General features: G+C 40.3%; 1 protein-coding gene across 6 annotated transcripts in view; it reads left to right on the top strand.

Moving 5' to 3' along the window:
- SH3KBP1 (SH3 domain containing kinase binding protein 1) overlaps positions 1-16,171 on the top strand; it is a 218,063-nt gene that overhangs the window by 73,338 nt on the left and 128,554 nt on the right. For 5 of the 6 annotated variants that reach the window (XM_068684265.1, XM_068684257.1, XM_068684249.1 and 2 more), the window contains one exon: positions 2,826-2,949. In XM_068684265.1, coding sequence (XP_068540366.1) covers positions 2,826-2,949 — 124 coding nt within the window. Of the gene's footprint in view, positions 1-2,825; positions 2,950-12,763; positions 12,904-16,171 lie in introns of those variants that run through there. The other variant, XM_068684273.1, reaches the window with a different exon arrangement.

The raw sequence follows: 16,171 nt of genomic DNA, 5'->3' as shown, positions 1-16,171 counted from the left end.
AAATCCTCTGTCCTGCCCTTCCCTGCAGTCTCACCTCATGCGTGGGGCTGCCTGATTTGCCTATTTGCTGCTTATTTGCTGTCTTGTTTGCTGAGCCGTGCCCAGGCACTGCGTGGGAGAGGGCTGAGCCATGTGGACAAGGAGGCACACGAACAAAGAAATGGGATGGACCGTCATGGGCATGGCCAGTGTCCCGGCTCTGTTTGGGCCTCAGCTGAAAAAAAAAGTCCCCAAATCCTAAGTTCTTCAAGGATGAGCAGTGTAGATGAGAAGATAGCACTGAGGCAGAAAGAACATAACAGAGACAGGGTTAAGGAGAGGATGCAATGCTGGCAGTAATGTTTGCTGTGGGCTACAGCAGCGAGGCTGCTTAAGGTGTGTGGACTTTATTTGGCTTTGTTTGAGTGTTTTTAGGTCTTGTGCTGTAGACTAAACCCAGGAACTGAAAAAGTGGACAAGTGGCTTAAAGCTGGCATAAATTTTGTGTTGCAGCATGTGGGCTGAACTTCTTTGATAAGGGTTTAGATAAGGGCTCCTTAGATAAAGGCTTCCCGTATTTCTAAATATGAGTGTATTTCTGGTAAGGTTTTAGCTTAGTAAAGCTTCCCTGTTTTTTGCTTGATTTCTGTTTCATTATTTAGACAATTTTCCACTTGTCCTTTACATTCCCTCCTGGATCTGTAATTTCATGCTGCTGGGGTTGATCACATGTAATGTTATTGTGGGCACTAGCTATGAAAAATAAAAACCCTTCTCATGAGTACCAAAGGAAACACTGATGAAAGCTAGCTTAAACTAGTACCAGAAAGGTAGAAAAAGATGTAATCCTTAGAGGATTTGGGTGGCTGCAAGATTGCTGTGTCTTCTGTATGAGTTTTGACTTAGTGTACACTCTGCATCTTATCTTTTTTCCATAAATACCAGATGAGAAAGGAAGTGTAGGCCTTCCCACCCTTCAGCCAAATACCAGTGTTTGGGAGTTGTCTTGTTGTATTCCTGTTTAGTATTTTTTTTCAGGAGCAAAATATTGCTTCCTCAAAACCTGTCAGCAGCAATGAAGGCACTGGGGTCATTCATCCGCAGATTTCAGCACGCAGCACTGCCTTCTCTTACAGCAGATAGTTTTCTCAGTCACTTTTGAAGTGGCAGATAGGATTTCCAAAATAAAAAAGATCATACTGTTATTTCAAAATTTGTGAGTTGAGGCTTTAACATCATGAGGACAGAGAATGGAAAATATCATACTAATATCACACTAATGACACACAGGAAACAAATTCTGGCAACATGGGGTCTTCTGTAGGCTATGTTCTTGTGGTCCTGTTCACAAGAAAGAGTGCTTTTGGACTCTCAAATTCTATTTAAACTGTAGATTATGTTTTAATACAGTGTGACTTTGTCACCTTGCTGCAAAATAGATTTAATGCTTCAATATGACAAGATTGGGGTTGACTTGTATTACATTTTAATTTTTAAGGTTGCAGAAAAGCCCTCTTGGAATAACGTATCTGTTGGTCTAGACCACTTTTCAGAAAGTGATTTAGTTTTCTACTAAATGTTCCTGCACTGTGATGTAGAAGAGGGCAGCAAATGTGTGAGAGCTGAGTGATCTCTCGAGGTAGAAGCTTCTTTTTTACTGGGGGAAAGTCTTCCAAAGCCAGCACCTGTCCCCAGTGCCCGCTCAGTGTAGAGGATCTCATCAGGATCGCAGGTGACACCAACCGGGGAGGGCCCAGCAGACATGCTCAGAGGCAGTCATAAAACACATCAAAAACAGCGTCCTGAGCTGCATAACAGGCACACAACCTTGGCTTTACTTGGCACTTGTTAGTCTACATCCAAAATCCAGCAGCCATTTTTGAGTCTGTCGGTACCAGAAAGGTAGTGACAAACTGGAGCAGGTTCTGCGGCTGTGGGAGCTGCAGTGCATGGCCTGTGTGTGGGGAGATGCTGAGGGAGATGGGCTTGTTCAGCCTGGAGAAGAAGTGGCTTTAGGGGGACCTCCCAATACATAATGCAGGTTATCCAGAAGACAGAGCCAGGTGTGTCTGGAGGTCCCTCCCTGCCCAGGTGGTTCAGACCTAGGGCAAAGCTTGGAGCCAAATTTTACCTTTTTTTTCCCCTTAATCCTTGTTAGATGGTTATAGGCAAATGGCTTTGCCTCTTCAGTGCGTCAGTTCCCTGCCTGTTGGTTCACTTTCATGAAACTTCACCCCACCATGTATTTTCTCTGTGTGCTGCTGAAGGAGGTGATCACCTTAAAAGGTATTCAGTTGCAAAATGTGTTAGTGTTAGCAACGGCTCTGACAGCAGCTCTATACGTTTCTGCCAATTATGGTAACATTTGTCATGTTTTCCTATTTAATATTTTTCTTCCTGCTATGGTGGTTGTTTCTGTGAGCTTCTTGACAGAGGGGAGGCAGACTTAGCAGCAGAAACACTGAACCAGGCAGGTGCTGCCCTGTGTGTCAAATGTACAGCTAACGGATGGATAACCCGATTTTCTTTTCAGTAGTTAGCTTTGGTAATCTTTACCAAAGAGGTTTGCAAAGCTGTCCTACAATTCTCATGCAGAAATAAGAGATTAACCCCTGTTAAAAAGAAAAAAAAAAGTATTGGTTGGAAGAGTCACTGAAAATGGCTTTCATTTTGTGGCATTTCACCTTGTATACAAGTTTGGGGTAGCATTAGAATAATCAGGGGGTTATATATAGAAGTTTTAAGAAATCATGGAACCTTGAGATTTAGAATATTCTGTAACACTTTTTTTTTTTCTACTGTTTCTTCTTTTTCTTCTCCCTCTCCACTTGCCTTTTCTAATGCAGGAAATAAAGAAGGATATGAAGAAAGAAAATATTGCCAACAAACCACCAGAGAAGCCTATAAATGAAGTTTCCAATGGAAGCCCTTTACTGTTGTCTGAGACAATTATTAGAACCAACAAAAAAGGTAAAGTATATGGAAGCTTAAATGCAGATTACATTCAGACCTTTAAAAGAATGAAATGTAACCCTTCCTTGTTTCTAGAACTAAAGCTATAGTTTATTTAACTCTAAAGGCATGGCAAGAATATTAAAAATTTCTCATTCTTCTCTTAGACTGACATACAGATGCATATATCATGCCTGGTATTTCCACATTATTTTGCACATGCATCCCTTCTTACAGAAATCCTTCCTAGATATGTTTAATTAAGGAAAGCTGTATGACCAGATTACTAAAAGTAATGAACTGACAGCTTGCATATATGGAGCTTTTTGCACGGTGATGTCAGTCCACGTTCATGTATTCACATTGTATCTGGGATAGAGGCTGGTTACTGACAGAGAAAAATTAAAAAAAAAAAAAAAGTGGAAAATGTAAAGCTTAATGCATTATTTTCCTGGGAAGTGCCTATCACTGTCTTCCGTTTCAGATTGCAATGTGTGCTCTCTATGTCTGGCTTGACTCCCAAGGTGATCCCTATGTAAGGAATCTCTCTGAGCATATGCCTATGTAAGGTTTTGAGTTGCTTAAAGGAAAGGCTCCAGATCTTCTGTCTCTTTCCCTAGCTTCCAATCCCACTCTCAGGAATGTCAGAACAAAACAAAAGGTTGGCAATAGCTGGATTTTTCTTTAGGTTATGTTTATGCTGCAGTTTGTTTGTGGGAGAAGGACTGTCTGTGGGCAGTAGATGGCCTCTATTTTTCCCAGAGAATGCACCAGACAGTTTCTTACTTGCTGTCTTATACAGAATAATCTGCTGTCATTAATCACTGCTGTAATGTAATTTCCATTTCAGCGTGTCTTCTGGACTGTTAGGGCTATGCACATGGAAATTTTTCCTTGTGTATTATGTATGATTGAGTATTGTATTTGGGATGGCAGTTTGGCTTGAGGTCTTAGACCTATGGTTTGCAACTGCAACTGAGGAAGATTTAATAATTTCTGTAAAATGTATGACTTCCTTTAAAATGTGAGGGGGAGTAAACTCCACCTCTTTTGCAAGGAGTAATGTCCTCTTAAAAAATAAAAATTAAAAAAAAAATGGAAATAAATCTCAGAAAGCCTTGTCTTTTGTGTTTGTAGTGTCATCCTTGAATCTGGAGACACGTCCAACATTTCTGCTTTGGGTCATAGGTTTTTCAAGCAACAGCAGAATTAAATTACCAATATTTTTTAATTTTTTTTTTTCATGGCTGCTATACAGAACCATATGAGTAGTTGTGAAATTATCTGGGGACTAAGTCTGTTCCATATTGCTTCAGCTGCTATTTGGAGAAGGCTAATAGCTGTGGCAGATGCAGAGATTCGGTTCAGTCACAAGGGGATAACACTCCAAATACAATACAAAGAGCTGAGGCTTTCTCCTCCTCTTTCTTCCCTCTAACTCAGAAACTGTGAAAGATCCAGAAGATAAATAAAGTTCTCTTTTTGTCCTTGTAGCTGGAGGAGACGAACTTCATATTTATTGAAAGGAGAATCAGAAAAGACTGGTATCAAGATCTGTACCTTGAGGAAGGGGTTAGGTGTGGAAATCACGAGATCTCATATTAGGATGTTACTGTTTTGAATTTCATTAATGGGGATTGCGCTTTTCATGGCTACCTCTACATAGTGTCAGGGTTGGTAAATTTATTTTGTCTGCTTCTCCGTGGCTATTTCCATTGCTACAGAGCAAGCAGTTGCAGTGTGCCGTACTCTCCTCTAGCAGCACAGCTATGGGTGTACAGAGCTAAGGATGCACAGAGCATAACGAGGCCAAGAGAGGTTTCCCTCAGTTTTCCATGGTCAGTTTGAGCGTGGTGCCAAAGTCTCCTTGTTCAAGTGAGGGCAGCTAAGCAAGTAGCTACTGTTGCATTCAGTAATAAAGAGTCTTCTAAGAGCTGTGTGGCAAATAACTCCCTCCATGTAGAAGGAGTTGCAATATTTAGCTGAAGAGGGAATCTTAAATGCCACAGGGATTCTTTTCTTCAAGTGTCCTTGTGCTGCGATTTTTAAACAACCCTATCTCAATCTGTTTACTGATCACAGAATGTGACCTGACCTGAAAGAGAGTACTTTTTTCCTTCTTCTTGTTAAGAAGGGAAGAGGAGAGGGATGTATCTAAAGATCTGATTTATTTGCTTGGGCAATGTAATTTTGCTGTTTGGAACCTCAGAGCAGATCCAGTGATGTAGGCGTGAAGTTTTGATGTTTCTACTACCAAGATGATGGGAAGTGCTTTTCTATGGCTGTGGTGTTACTTTGCGTAGTTTTGCTGCTTAACTTGGTTGGCCTCAAATAAGTGGCAGCACTTTAGCAGGCAGTGACATTTTGAGCAGAAGAATCTTGGCCTCTTGGGCTGTTGGCTTGTAGAGAGTTTTTCCTTGAGGAATACTGACAAGTGTCCAGCATTGGTATTCAAGGAAAATAGATAAATTATTTATAAGAAACATTGAAGTAGGTAAGAAGAAGAAAATGAATTTCAGAATAAAAAAGTTGTTATGAATCCAACTTTGTATCTTGTTTCTTCAAGTTAATTATTTCTAAGCACTATGTTGGAATTAGGGATTCCTATAATAAATTCAGTGAAAAATTGGAATGCTTCTTGTAAAGGCTTGTGTCATCAAACAGGTAATGGCGATTGCTTTGTGGGTCACAGATGTAATCTAGGAATAATTTAAAGTCGGCTTAATGCCACCAGTAGTAGCCTACCCACGTTAGTACTTCCACTACATCCTGAGGGCATCGATTGATTGTGGTATTTTTAGTTGTAGGTTACTGTCCATCAGTTACACAGGTTTTTGTTATAAAAACCAGGAGAAGATTGACCAGGATTGTTTTTGCCTGCTTTTCACTGAGAAAAGTAATAACAGAACATTTCTAATCCTTTATTGTTTCTTGCTGACCATATGTACTAGTGACCTAACAGAAATGTACAATAAAAATGACTGCTGTGGTGAACATAATTTAGGAAATGGTGCTATACTTGGCCTTCATGTATTTGTGAGAGTTAATATTTTTTAGGGATTTCTTCTTTTTTACAAGTTTGTATGGTCTAGAAGTTAGGGCTACACCTAAGAAATAATGATTTTATTTTCTAGATCTGCCTAAGAGTTCCACTGTAACATGAATTTTTCAGTTATTAATGTGTATTAATTTTTTTTCTTCAGATAGGCAGAGTTTTTTTCTGATTAAATGCAGTGGCATATCTAGAATTACCCAAAACTTCCAGGTATTTCAGCTATTTCTTCCTCAAGCTACCTATTGGCAAAACCTGGGTTATACCTGCATGGGTAATGCAGAGTCTGTTGGGATCATGCATGGGGGTGATGGTAATTAAAATCTGGAAAACGGAGCATTTTAATATAGTGTTCCAGTGTTTTCGTGCTCTGCTGCTGAAAGGTTCAGAAAAGAACTATTTGCTCAAGTGTAGAGATGGGGTTAGGGAAACATTAAGTCATCCTTGTATGTTCCTTGACAATTCCCAGGGCTGCACCAGCTCTAGGCAGTTTTGATGGGTGCTTCAGGTGCTGTTCCATCAATCCCTGCAAAGGAAAAAGGCCGAGGCACTGAATGACTTGTCTGAAATTGCATGAATGTGAGCTGTGGTTGTCTTGCTTATGCTATGCCAGAACCTGGAAGAGACCATTCTTACGCTTCTTCCTACAGTTCATATGCCAAGAAGACCCTAGGTGTGGGTCTTTTGGTGTATCTTTTCACAACCCCAGAATTTTTGCTTGGCATATAGAACGATTGTTCTTAATCTTCTGTAAAACTGAATTTAATATATGTATATATATCCTTGGCTTTAGTTAGAATTGGCATTGTTGTACCCTGTTAATAACAGGTTAGGAAAGCCTTTTATTTTCCCTTAGAGCATTTTCAGATTGGTTTAAAGAAAAAAAAGCAAAATTATTGCTATTGTTACTGTTACTAAATATCATAAGAAAATTAGTCAGGTCTTGGAACAGAAAAACACTGGAAGACGTCTCTTCTTTTTTTCTTTTTAATGCTTTTTCCAACATGGTGGAATTCCATCTTTTCCAACTTCCAAAATCTAAAAACAGATCCAAAGCTGTGCAACTATTTCAGATCTGCATAAATTCAGTACGATCTTCAATCAGCTATAAAGGTACACCATGGAAACTTGCATGTAAGGAGCTTAAGTGTTAAATGGCTACGGCTTACTTTGTGGGAGTTTTGTTCTGATTTTGAAGTATTCCTTATTCATTCTCTGCCTTATTTTCTGTATCTTGGTATAATGTATTTGGCCTATACATAGTTCAAATTGCAGTACTGGAGTTGATAGGCTGTATTTTGCAAGTAAACTAACAACAATCGTTATACAAGTAAAAATATTTAAGGAAAAGATACTTTGCCGTGCCAGATGTATTCGTTTTACATAAACTGTAAATGCAGTCAGCACTGAGGTTATTCAAGCCAGAAAATCTGGAACAGCTCATCATGTGTTACATATTCTTAATCAGAGCCAAGCACTGAAAGCAAGGAAATGTTTTTTCTAGTTCTCTTGAGAATTATTTATTTTACCTTCCACCCTACATTTAAATAATAAAGAGAACTTCCATCCTATCCTTAAAGGGGGAATTTGGTGAAAGTATCTCTGTCAATATAGTAGGTTTATGTTACGAATAAATAACTGCCTGTTGTATGCAAAACTGCATTTAAGTCTGTTTTTGCGAATTTGAGATACGGGAAGAGCATTTTACAAGAAAAATGCTTCATCATTTGGTTCAACAGGGACACAAAGGGATAATTCATTTCTGAAAAAGACAAGCTGACAGAGACACAGCATCAGCGTGTTGCTTCTTGAGTTTTCTATTTTTTTAACTGATGTATGCAAGCTATGATTACCTTTTTCAACAGAAAGGCAAACCTCAAAATTTCTTTCAGAAAATCGTTTATCACTTAACCTAGTGCAAACAACTGCCTTTTTCATCTGCCAGTCATGTGCTTGATGAAGTGTCTGACCCTTAGTATGCTCAGCTTTGGTTTCCCTTTCAAACACAGGAAGCTAGAAGGCATTAATCTGTCTTTTGGTTGGATTATCTTTCTGCTGTTTATATGTGTAGGCCTTCTTCACAGACAGGCTTTGGTGTTCCCTTGAAAACACTGCCAACTTCAGAGAAATAACAAGCATGGAAAAAAAAAATCCTTTTAGTTTTTAAGATCAGCTAATTGGAGTATAATCAGTATATAGTTTACACAGCTATGCACAAGAACATACTTCTCAGCCTATTAAGGTTAAAATATGCATACAACATATGATGCAAACCCAAAATGAGGCATAAAAATTAATCGTACAAGAAACTCGAATGCAGCAAAATATTTATTCTTTGCTTTTAAATACCATATCTATATATCTGTAAGTAGTCTCCCAGATAATACACATTAGTTTTAAAAGTACTGCTTCTTGAAATAAGTGCTTAAATGTTCTTTAGTCTCGGGTAAGCAGCACTTCATAGAAAGGCCAGGCTTTCAGTTCAGAGAGGCAGGAAGAGACACGAGTCTGTGTTGGGATGTGGGTGGTGACCAGAAAGAGACTTTGTTCACGTGTAAGGTGAGGTGTGTGTAAGATCTGTAGCAGATTAATGCATTTGTTGTGGAGGTCTGTGAAAATAGCTCCATCCCGTGCCAGAGGAAGGATCTTTACTTTTTCAACTCTCCGAAATGGAGAGCAACCTGTAGATGTTCAATGGAAAAGTGATGAAGCTCTTTAGCATTTTAGTTTAATCTTTCTTTTCTTCTAATGTAAATAATCCCCAATAATGAAGGTGAGGGGAATATAGCTAATTTCGGAGCTGATGAATAAGATGCATTCTGTTGAGGGCAATTGTCTAACGTGTGAGCATCGTTCCTTGCACTATGGGGCCATGCCTTTGGATTCAATATCCTTTTATATAAATATGTTTATATAGCATGGGAAATCATAAAACAGTGCAATTTAAAATGAGTGCATTGTCTGTCCTAAACCGCAAAATGAGTTTAGTTCTTTTGGGATTTCTTTTGTAATTGTAACTATACTGAAAATCTGCCTAAAATAGGCTTATTCTGCAGTACAGGGATAGGCGTTACACTTTATAAACTGGAGATTAGTCTGTTGACCGTTGACATGGGTTTTTTTGTTTGCTTTGTTTTGTTTTGTCTGGAAGAAAGATCTCAATGCTGTCTTCTTGGCAACAGTGGAACGGGTGCTGGCTTGTGCTTTTCAAGCAGATCTTGTTTCCAACTCCTATTTAAGTACTGACTTAATATATTTAAAATGTAAACTTTTCTTTTTATTTGTTACGGTCAATTGCCACCCTGGTTTCACTTAAAGTCTCATTATCTATCCAGATTCCAATCGCTTATTCCAGTGAGATCATATCCTTTCTTGTCATATAAAGTGGAGTGCCCCCCATCTTATTTTTTCCTAAGTGCTTACCCTTTCTTTTCAATTGCTCCTTCCTGGTATTCTGCACAATGCACAAATGCTAAACCCTGACGTAGGCTCTGCAATTTTGCATAGTCGTATCCAAGCACTGCTGTGGGACCTTACTGAGTATCATGAGGCTCTGTGCAGGAGTAGCCTGTGAAAGTCAGTTGTAGAAATCCCTCTTGGATTGAATTGTAATTCCAAGACAACACTTCTCTCTGGGTGGTTTTCTTTGCCTAGATGGCAGTCTTCTTGTGCGTCATCTGGTTAGCTCTGGGAATCTCATTTATGGACTCTGCTGTAAAAACACCAAACTAAAATACAGCCACAAAGAGTTTACAATATATATGTGTGTGTGTGTGTGTGTATGTGTTATATATACGTGTGTATAAAAAACAATAAAACACACACATATGTATATGAAACAAGGTAACACGACTAGAAAAAAGGGAAAATGCATTAATTGAGTGATTGGTGCCAGTCTAACTTTTTAGTTTTGTTTTTTGTTTTTTTTTTTTTTCAGAAAGAGTACACTTGTTTTAGTGACAGATTTAAATGTGGGTCTGTATTTGGCACTTAGGAGAGTGGTATGGAGAAAACCACTGTTTTGGAGATGGATATGGAGAAGTGGTATGGAAAAAGTGGTATGATGATGTTGATTTTAAAATTCAGCAGGCAGTGATGAGTGCTGACATCAATGACAAAGAAGCAGCAGAAGAAAACCTTTTCATACAGTCTGAAGAGATTTGGGGGATGGAGTTGTAGGAAAGGAATCGGTGATCTGCATTCTGAGCAGCTTACATATGACAGCTTACTGAAACAGGGAGGCGGTTCTGGAGGCAAATGAGGACATGAGTTAGGTTTGTTGTATTTTTGTTAAAGGTAGAGCTCAGGTATATTTTGTATCAGTGGGAAAGCAGAGATAAGTGAATTCTTGAGGAAGACATTGCAAGGGAACAGGTGAAGTCACCACAAGGACAGCTGAAAGAATTAAGGAAGAGAAAGCAACTACTAAAGGGTAGGGATGCCTCTGGGAACTATATACAGGAACAACATAGACGTCTGTCTGAGCTCCTCCCATTAGGCTCACTATGTATTGCCAACAGAGAAAAACAGGCTCTGATCTCATCCAAAATTGAGTCAAAGGAGTCATATCCTGAAAGTAATTGTCCTTTGACTCTGAGGAGAACATGGTATAGCTTGCCTGTGTGTAAGCTGTATAACCCACCCTTTAAGTTTGTGCCTTTGACAAGAGCTATGAGAAGGAACTGTGAATTATGAGCATGAGAGAAGTCTTTGAGTAGGTCTGCAGCTTTCCTCTGAAAAGGGTTGAATGGAGAGACAGAGAAGTAGGGAAAGTGAACTCTGGAAAATGAGCTTGGATTGCAGGAGAGAGATTCGGGTAGTTGGGGATGAAGAAATTTATTTAAAAGTGTGGTAGATCTGAAGGAGGATAAGGAAATCTGTAGCGTAGGAGTTCAGACTAATAACAGGATTTTTCTGAGGTGTCCTTCAAAATATATATGAGTAGAAGCTGAGAAGACAGCGAGCTGGCCAAGTGTATCTTAGGACAGTAAAAACCTGACTTTTCTGTATACACGAGTGTAGTCAGGAAGACTCCATTTTACTGTCTCTGGAAGATTGCTGGAAAAGTGATTTCTGGAGTATGGGTAAAATATGTTTTAGTATACACACTGCTATATTTGATGTATGATACAATCTTCACCACAATGTTAAACAATCAGCAGGGAGTTACCTGTCCTGGAAAAAATGTCTCCTCTTGCATTGTCTCCTGGACCTACCAGGTTTCTGTAGTTATTTATCATAATACATATAACTGAGGATCTGAACGGCCAGTCTGGAGACATTCGTTTTTCTGGGTTGATGGCAGAGGAAGTGACTTGACCATTGAATTAAGATGCCTGAAATTTAATGAGATGAGTCTGGGACAGAGAAACTAAATGACTTCTAGAGAATTAAACCTCCTTTCAAGGCTGTTTCTATCTATACTGACTTCCTCTCAGACTCCTCTCAGATCACAGGTCCGGTGATTGTACGTTTTTAGGAAACATAAAGGGCAGATATCTTTTTTGGCCAGGCAAACTATTTGGGACCTTTATCCCAAAATAAACTTCTGATTCACAGACTGAAAAACAGAGGATCCCCAAACCTTTTGATATTCTTTTTACAAGTAGTTTATGCAAGTACCTCAAAAATACTCCACTAGAAGAAAGACTCAACAATTTCATACATTTGCTATTCTTCTCTTTAGTAAATATGAATTTTTATTTAATCAGGTAGAGATTTTTTTCCCTACCTAAAAGCTTTGTAGTATGTTTTACATCTCTGAAAGATGGAAATCCCGTACATTTTCTAACAGTTGTGCTAGACTTTGGTAGCTCACTTTCATCACAGAATGTGATAGTTGTCCAAAATGTCCTAGTCAAGAGCAAATGTGTTATCAAATTCAGGTGCAGAATGTTTTGCTGTTAGCAGTTATCACAAAATCTCCTTTAACACAAGCCAAAATCAATAAACTAGTACTAAATAGCAGAGCCTTTCTTGTTACAGTAACACCAGAAGCAAGAAGTCTGAAGCTTCCTGTTGTCGTAAAACTAGGCTTTCCCATCACAAAAGAGGCTGTTTATTTTTTCACAAGTTTCTGGAGAGAAGCGTCTCCCTGCTGCCAGCAGTTCCCTCCGTATCAATGCTGTGGGAGAAGTTCCTCGGCCTAGCAGGGCCCAGCCGCCTTTGAGCTCTGTCCATGACCTGCTGCCCCCAGACTCCAGCAGGCCGTGTCCATCTCCTTTAATCTTTCATCTAGGTGTGGTGGGATTCGCAAGACCAGCACGGCTAACTTGATTTGGAAAAGTACAGGCTGACCTTTCTCCCCCATCTCCTTGCGTGACTTTCTGTGATTGAGAAATGGCAGAAGACAAGCAGGGTGGCTCACATGAAACCCAGCCTTGGAGTGAGTCACTGGGGGTCACTGCACGTTCCCCAGTGACCAGCCAGGAGTATCTGCGCCTCGTGGCTGGCTGCTGTGATAGAAAAGAGTCAGACTTCCTATTCTGTGCTAGAGAAAACAAAAAAAAGGAGCAACGCAGGGATGCTGTCAAGGAATATAAAACACAACCCGATCTGGAATGGCAATTTGGGGCAAGAGAGTGTACTTTTACTGTACGAGCTAATAACTTTTCCGTGAGCCTTGAACTTTGCTTGGGTGCTTTAAGCTGAGTCCGGAACGCTTGTCTTTCCTGGAGGTAGTCTTGATGAATGTGTAACTGCTGAGTTAAATATGCCCATCTTTGCTCTCATGCTGACAGTCAGGTCTGCAGCTCAGTACAGTTTTACCTTTGCCTGCTTGGATCACAGCCGGGGTGGTGCTGTGTTGCTTTTATGGGGACAGAGGATGCTGTGCTGGAACCAGGGGTGTGTGGCTGGTGGCATCTTCCTTCCCCATCCGTAGGTGCCTGTAGGTACTGAGAAGAGCCAGTCATGTCAAGGTAAGATACAGCACTGATGAGCTTAATGAGGAAGCTGAAGGTCTCTGGCTCCTGTGACAAACATGAAAACCTTCGAATGATTGCTGGAGTTCTAGGTGAAAGGCAGTGCCTGTCAACAACTCCCTTGGCTCTCCTTCACATTGTTCTTAACCCAGGAAGCATCCCTCTCTGCAGATGATTTGTGGATGTATGTGAAAGCTTAATGTAAATATATTTCTTTGCACTTTTTTTTCTCTGACTGTATATTTTAAAAATAGCTCCATACCTTTTGTCTCTGCACTGGGACAGTGTGACTTGCGTTGCTGCTGTTGCATCACTTTGGTGCAGGAAACTTTTTGACTTCTGTGTACTTAGACCAGAAGAAAACTATAGTCATGATTCAAGAGCTTCCCCTGCAGATGGAATGACATTTATAAGCCCGAATAGGGATAAACTTCTGAAGACAATGATGAGAATGTGCCCAGCAAAAAGGCCCCGTGGCTGCTGTTAGGAAGGGTTGGTACTGTCTCGATGCTTTAAATGAGCTGAATGCTGTTCTGCTTAGAATTGCCCTGTGGGACCTCTGTGAACCAACTGGTCTGGGTTTTGGTTGGGAGTGTGTTTGTGTATCTGTGCGGGGATTTAACTCTGAAGGCGTCTGGTGATTTAACAACCCATGGACAGCTTGGCCCTACCATGCTGTTCTCTCACTCCCCCTTCTCAGAAGGACTGGTGGAGAAAATAAAGGAAAAAAAAAAAAAAAGAAAAAGCTCATGGCTTGAGAGATAGGGAGCAGTTTAATTAGAGGAAAAGAAAACAAACAAACAAACAAAAAACAAAGGCCACACAGAAGCAAAAGGAGAAAACAAACATTCTTTACTTCCCATCAGCAAGCGATGTTCAGCCACATCTTGGGAAGCAGGGCCTCAATACACGTAGTGATTGCTTGGGAAGACCAGGGGCCTGGATGATCCTTGAGGCACATTGTTTGTGCTGATTTATGATCTGTCATAGATTCTGTGAAACATTTTATTTCCAGGAATTGATACAGGTTTTAAAAACATCCTTCTGATAAAGTGATGTGCCTGGAATGAACTTTTCACTCCACTAATGTTAATTATTTTTCATACACAGTGTAAAGTACTTTGATTCATCTGCTTAAAAGCCCCCGAAGTTAGGGAAATTTGCTTTGCCATAACTAGATATGAAAAACGGATATCAGGCAGTGCTGATAATGCATGGCTTGGATTATTCTGAGTAGGATGGCGTTATTAGCTATGTAGGCTTTCAGTTTTCAGATTCCTATGTAATGTAGGTGCAGTGACTTAAGTAACAAGATAGTATGCATACAAAGGTATATTTCCTGTTTCTACTGGCATGATACTTCCTAAATTTTATTCGTTGAATATTTCATGAATCTTTCATCTTATTTCAGAATTTCTTCCCATACTGTCTACTCCAACACTATCAAGATGCTCACGGCATGGGAAGTTGTGCTGCTGTTTGTGGTGCACTGTGATGTATCCTACTGTTTACCATATTTTTTTTTACAGTTGTCTCACTGCTTTCTAATGCTATGTCACAGTTAAGATGCACCAGTAATTTGCAGTAGTTCCTATTCTACATTCTTCTGCATTTCCTTTTCAACTGTATCTGCTTGAGCCTGCTTCTTGTTTGGTGTTACCTGCAGAATCATCCTCTTTACAAATTCAGTGCATGTTGCTGACGATGGTTATTTTCTAAGCTCCTTCGTAGGGTGGCTGTGCTCAACAAAAGGGTGAAACGTGGAGGTGTTGGCAAGTGGCTGACTGTTGCTTCTTGGCCCCAAGCACAAGATTGCGATATGGGAGATTATTATTAGCTGTCATACAGCAAAAGCTGTTCTTTCCTAACTTCGGTGCCTACTTTATTTAGAAACTGAAACAGAGGCTAGCAGAGGTCCTCCTGGTGAGAAACGGTCACTGCAGTACCTGCATTCGCTTGGAACAATACTGAAGTCAGCGTCAGCACGGTGCCATTACCGTGGTCCTCTGCGTGGGCTGCATAGCCCAGCGAAGCACTTCATGCTTGTTGCTGTTTACTGCAGCATCTGCTGTGGAATGCATCTTCGTAAATTAGCCACTGAGGTCCACAGGCCACTCCAGAGAGTATGGGCACTGCAAGGCTCCTGGCCACCTGTGGCAGCTTGGGCTACATCTGCTCTCCCCAGCAATCCTTGCCTGCTCTAGAATCTGTTTCTGACACTCTTTTCCCTAGGGACAAGATTTCCTCAGCTTTGCCCAGCTCCAGCGCTCAGCCTGGCACCGTATTCATTGCTTGGATTTCTTGAGCAGTGTGCTACGAGAGAAGAGACAAGGGTAACGCTGCGTTGGGTGATCCATCAGGGTGTGGTAGGGTGCCAGCTGTCCAGCAGCTCGAATCTAAGCCATCACATACATTTAAGCATTTTTTTAAATTTTATTTTTACTCTGAGTCATGCATTTTCCTGTTGGCTGTCATCTTCTCTCCCTGGGGATCTTTCAGTGGTAAAAATAACAAATAAAAATACCCTCAGACAAGCTTCAGTCATTAGCACCATTTGTTTTAAATACACTTAAATGCTGTATTTTTTTTATTTCCCTGCTTCATTTAGTATTATAGATACCTTGTGCAGACTTGTGACAGATTACAGATGTCCCTGCTCTGTAGGCTGGTATCCAGCTCTGGATGAGCTGTAAAATGCAGCGTCAGCCATTATTACTTCGTTTGTGTAACTACTTGATATTTTGTCAGGCCTAGGAATACTTTGCTGGACTACTGACTCAGCATAGCGTTATCCTAAATTACGTGGGTCGTTGTTACTTCTGGGAATTCAGGAGAGGTCAGGAAGTGTCCGGGAAATGATTTAAATGAAAAAGCTCCAGTGACCTAAGGAAAACCAGTTTTGCTCACATGCCTGGCAGCTATAGGGGAAAACAAAAGTATTAAACATTGAAAAGCGAGCCTGAGACTGTGCATTCAGAACCATGTTCAGCCAGCACTGCCACCAAAAAAAAAAAAAAAGAAAAAGAAGAAAAAAAGAAAAAAAAGAAAAAAAGAAGCTATCTTTCCTCTATTTTTCTTCTTTCCATGCTCTGGTGCAGACATTTGGCTGCTCATGATGGGCTGGATTAGGAGAATGACCAGTGTTAACATTAAACTAGAAAAGTTTAAAAGGAAAAGTGCAGAGGTTGTTTTTAATAGCGAGGTCAGTTCTCTGCCCAGCTCTCCACACTGCTGCCCAAATCCTTCAGGAGGGAGAGGAGCGTTG

This window comes from Anas acuta, chromosome 1 (assembly GCF_963932015.1).
Source record: "Anas acuta chromosome 1, bAnaAcu1.1, whole genome shotgun sequence".
Lineage (NCBI taxonomy): Eukaryota > Metazoa > Chordata > Aves > Anseriformes > Anatidae > Anas > Anas acuta.
This window is presented reverse-complemented; position numbering and strand designations above follow the sequence as displayed.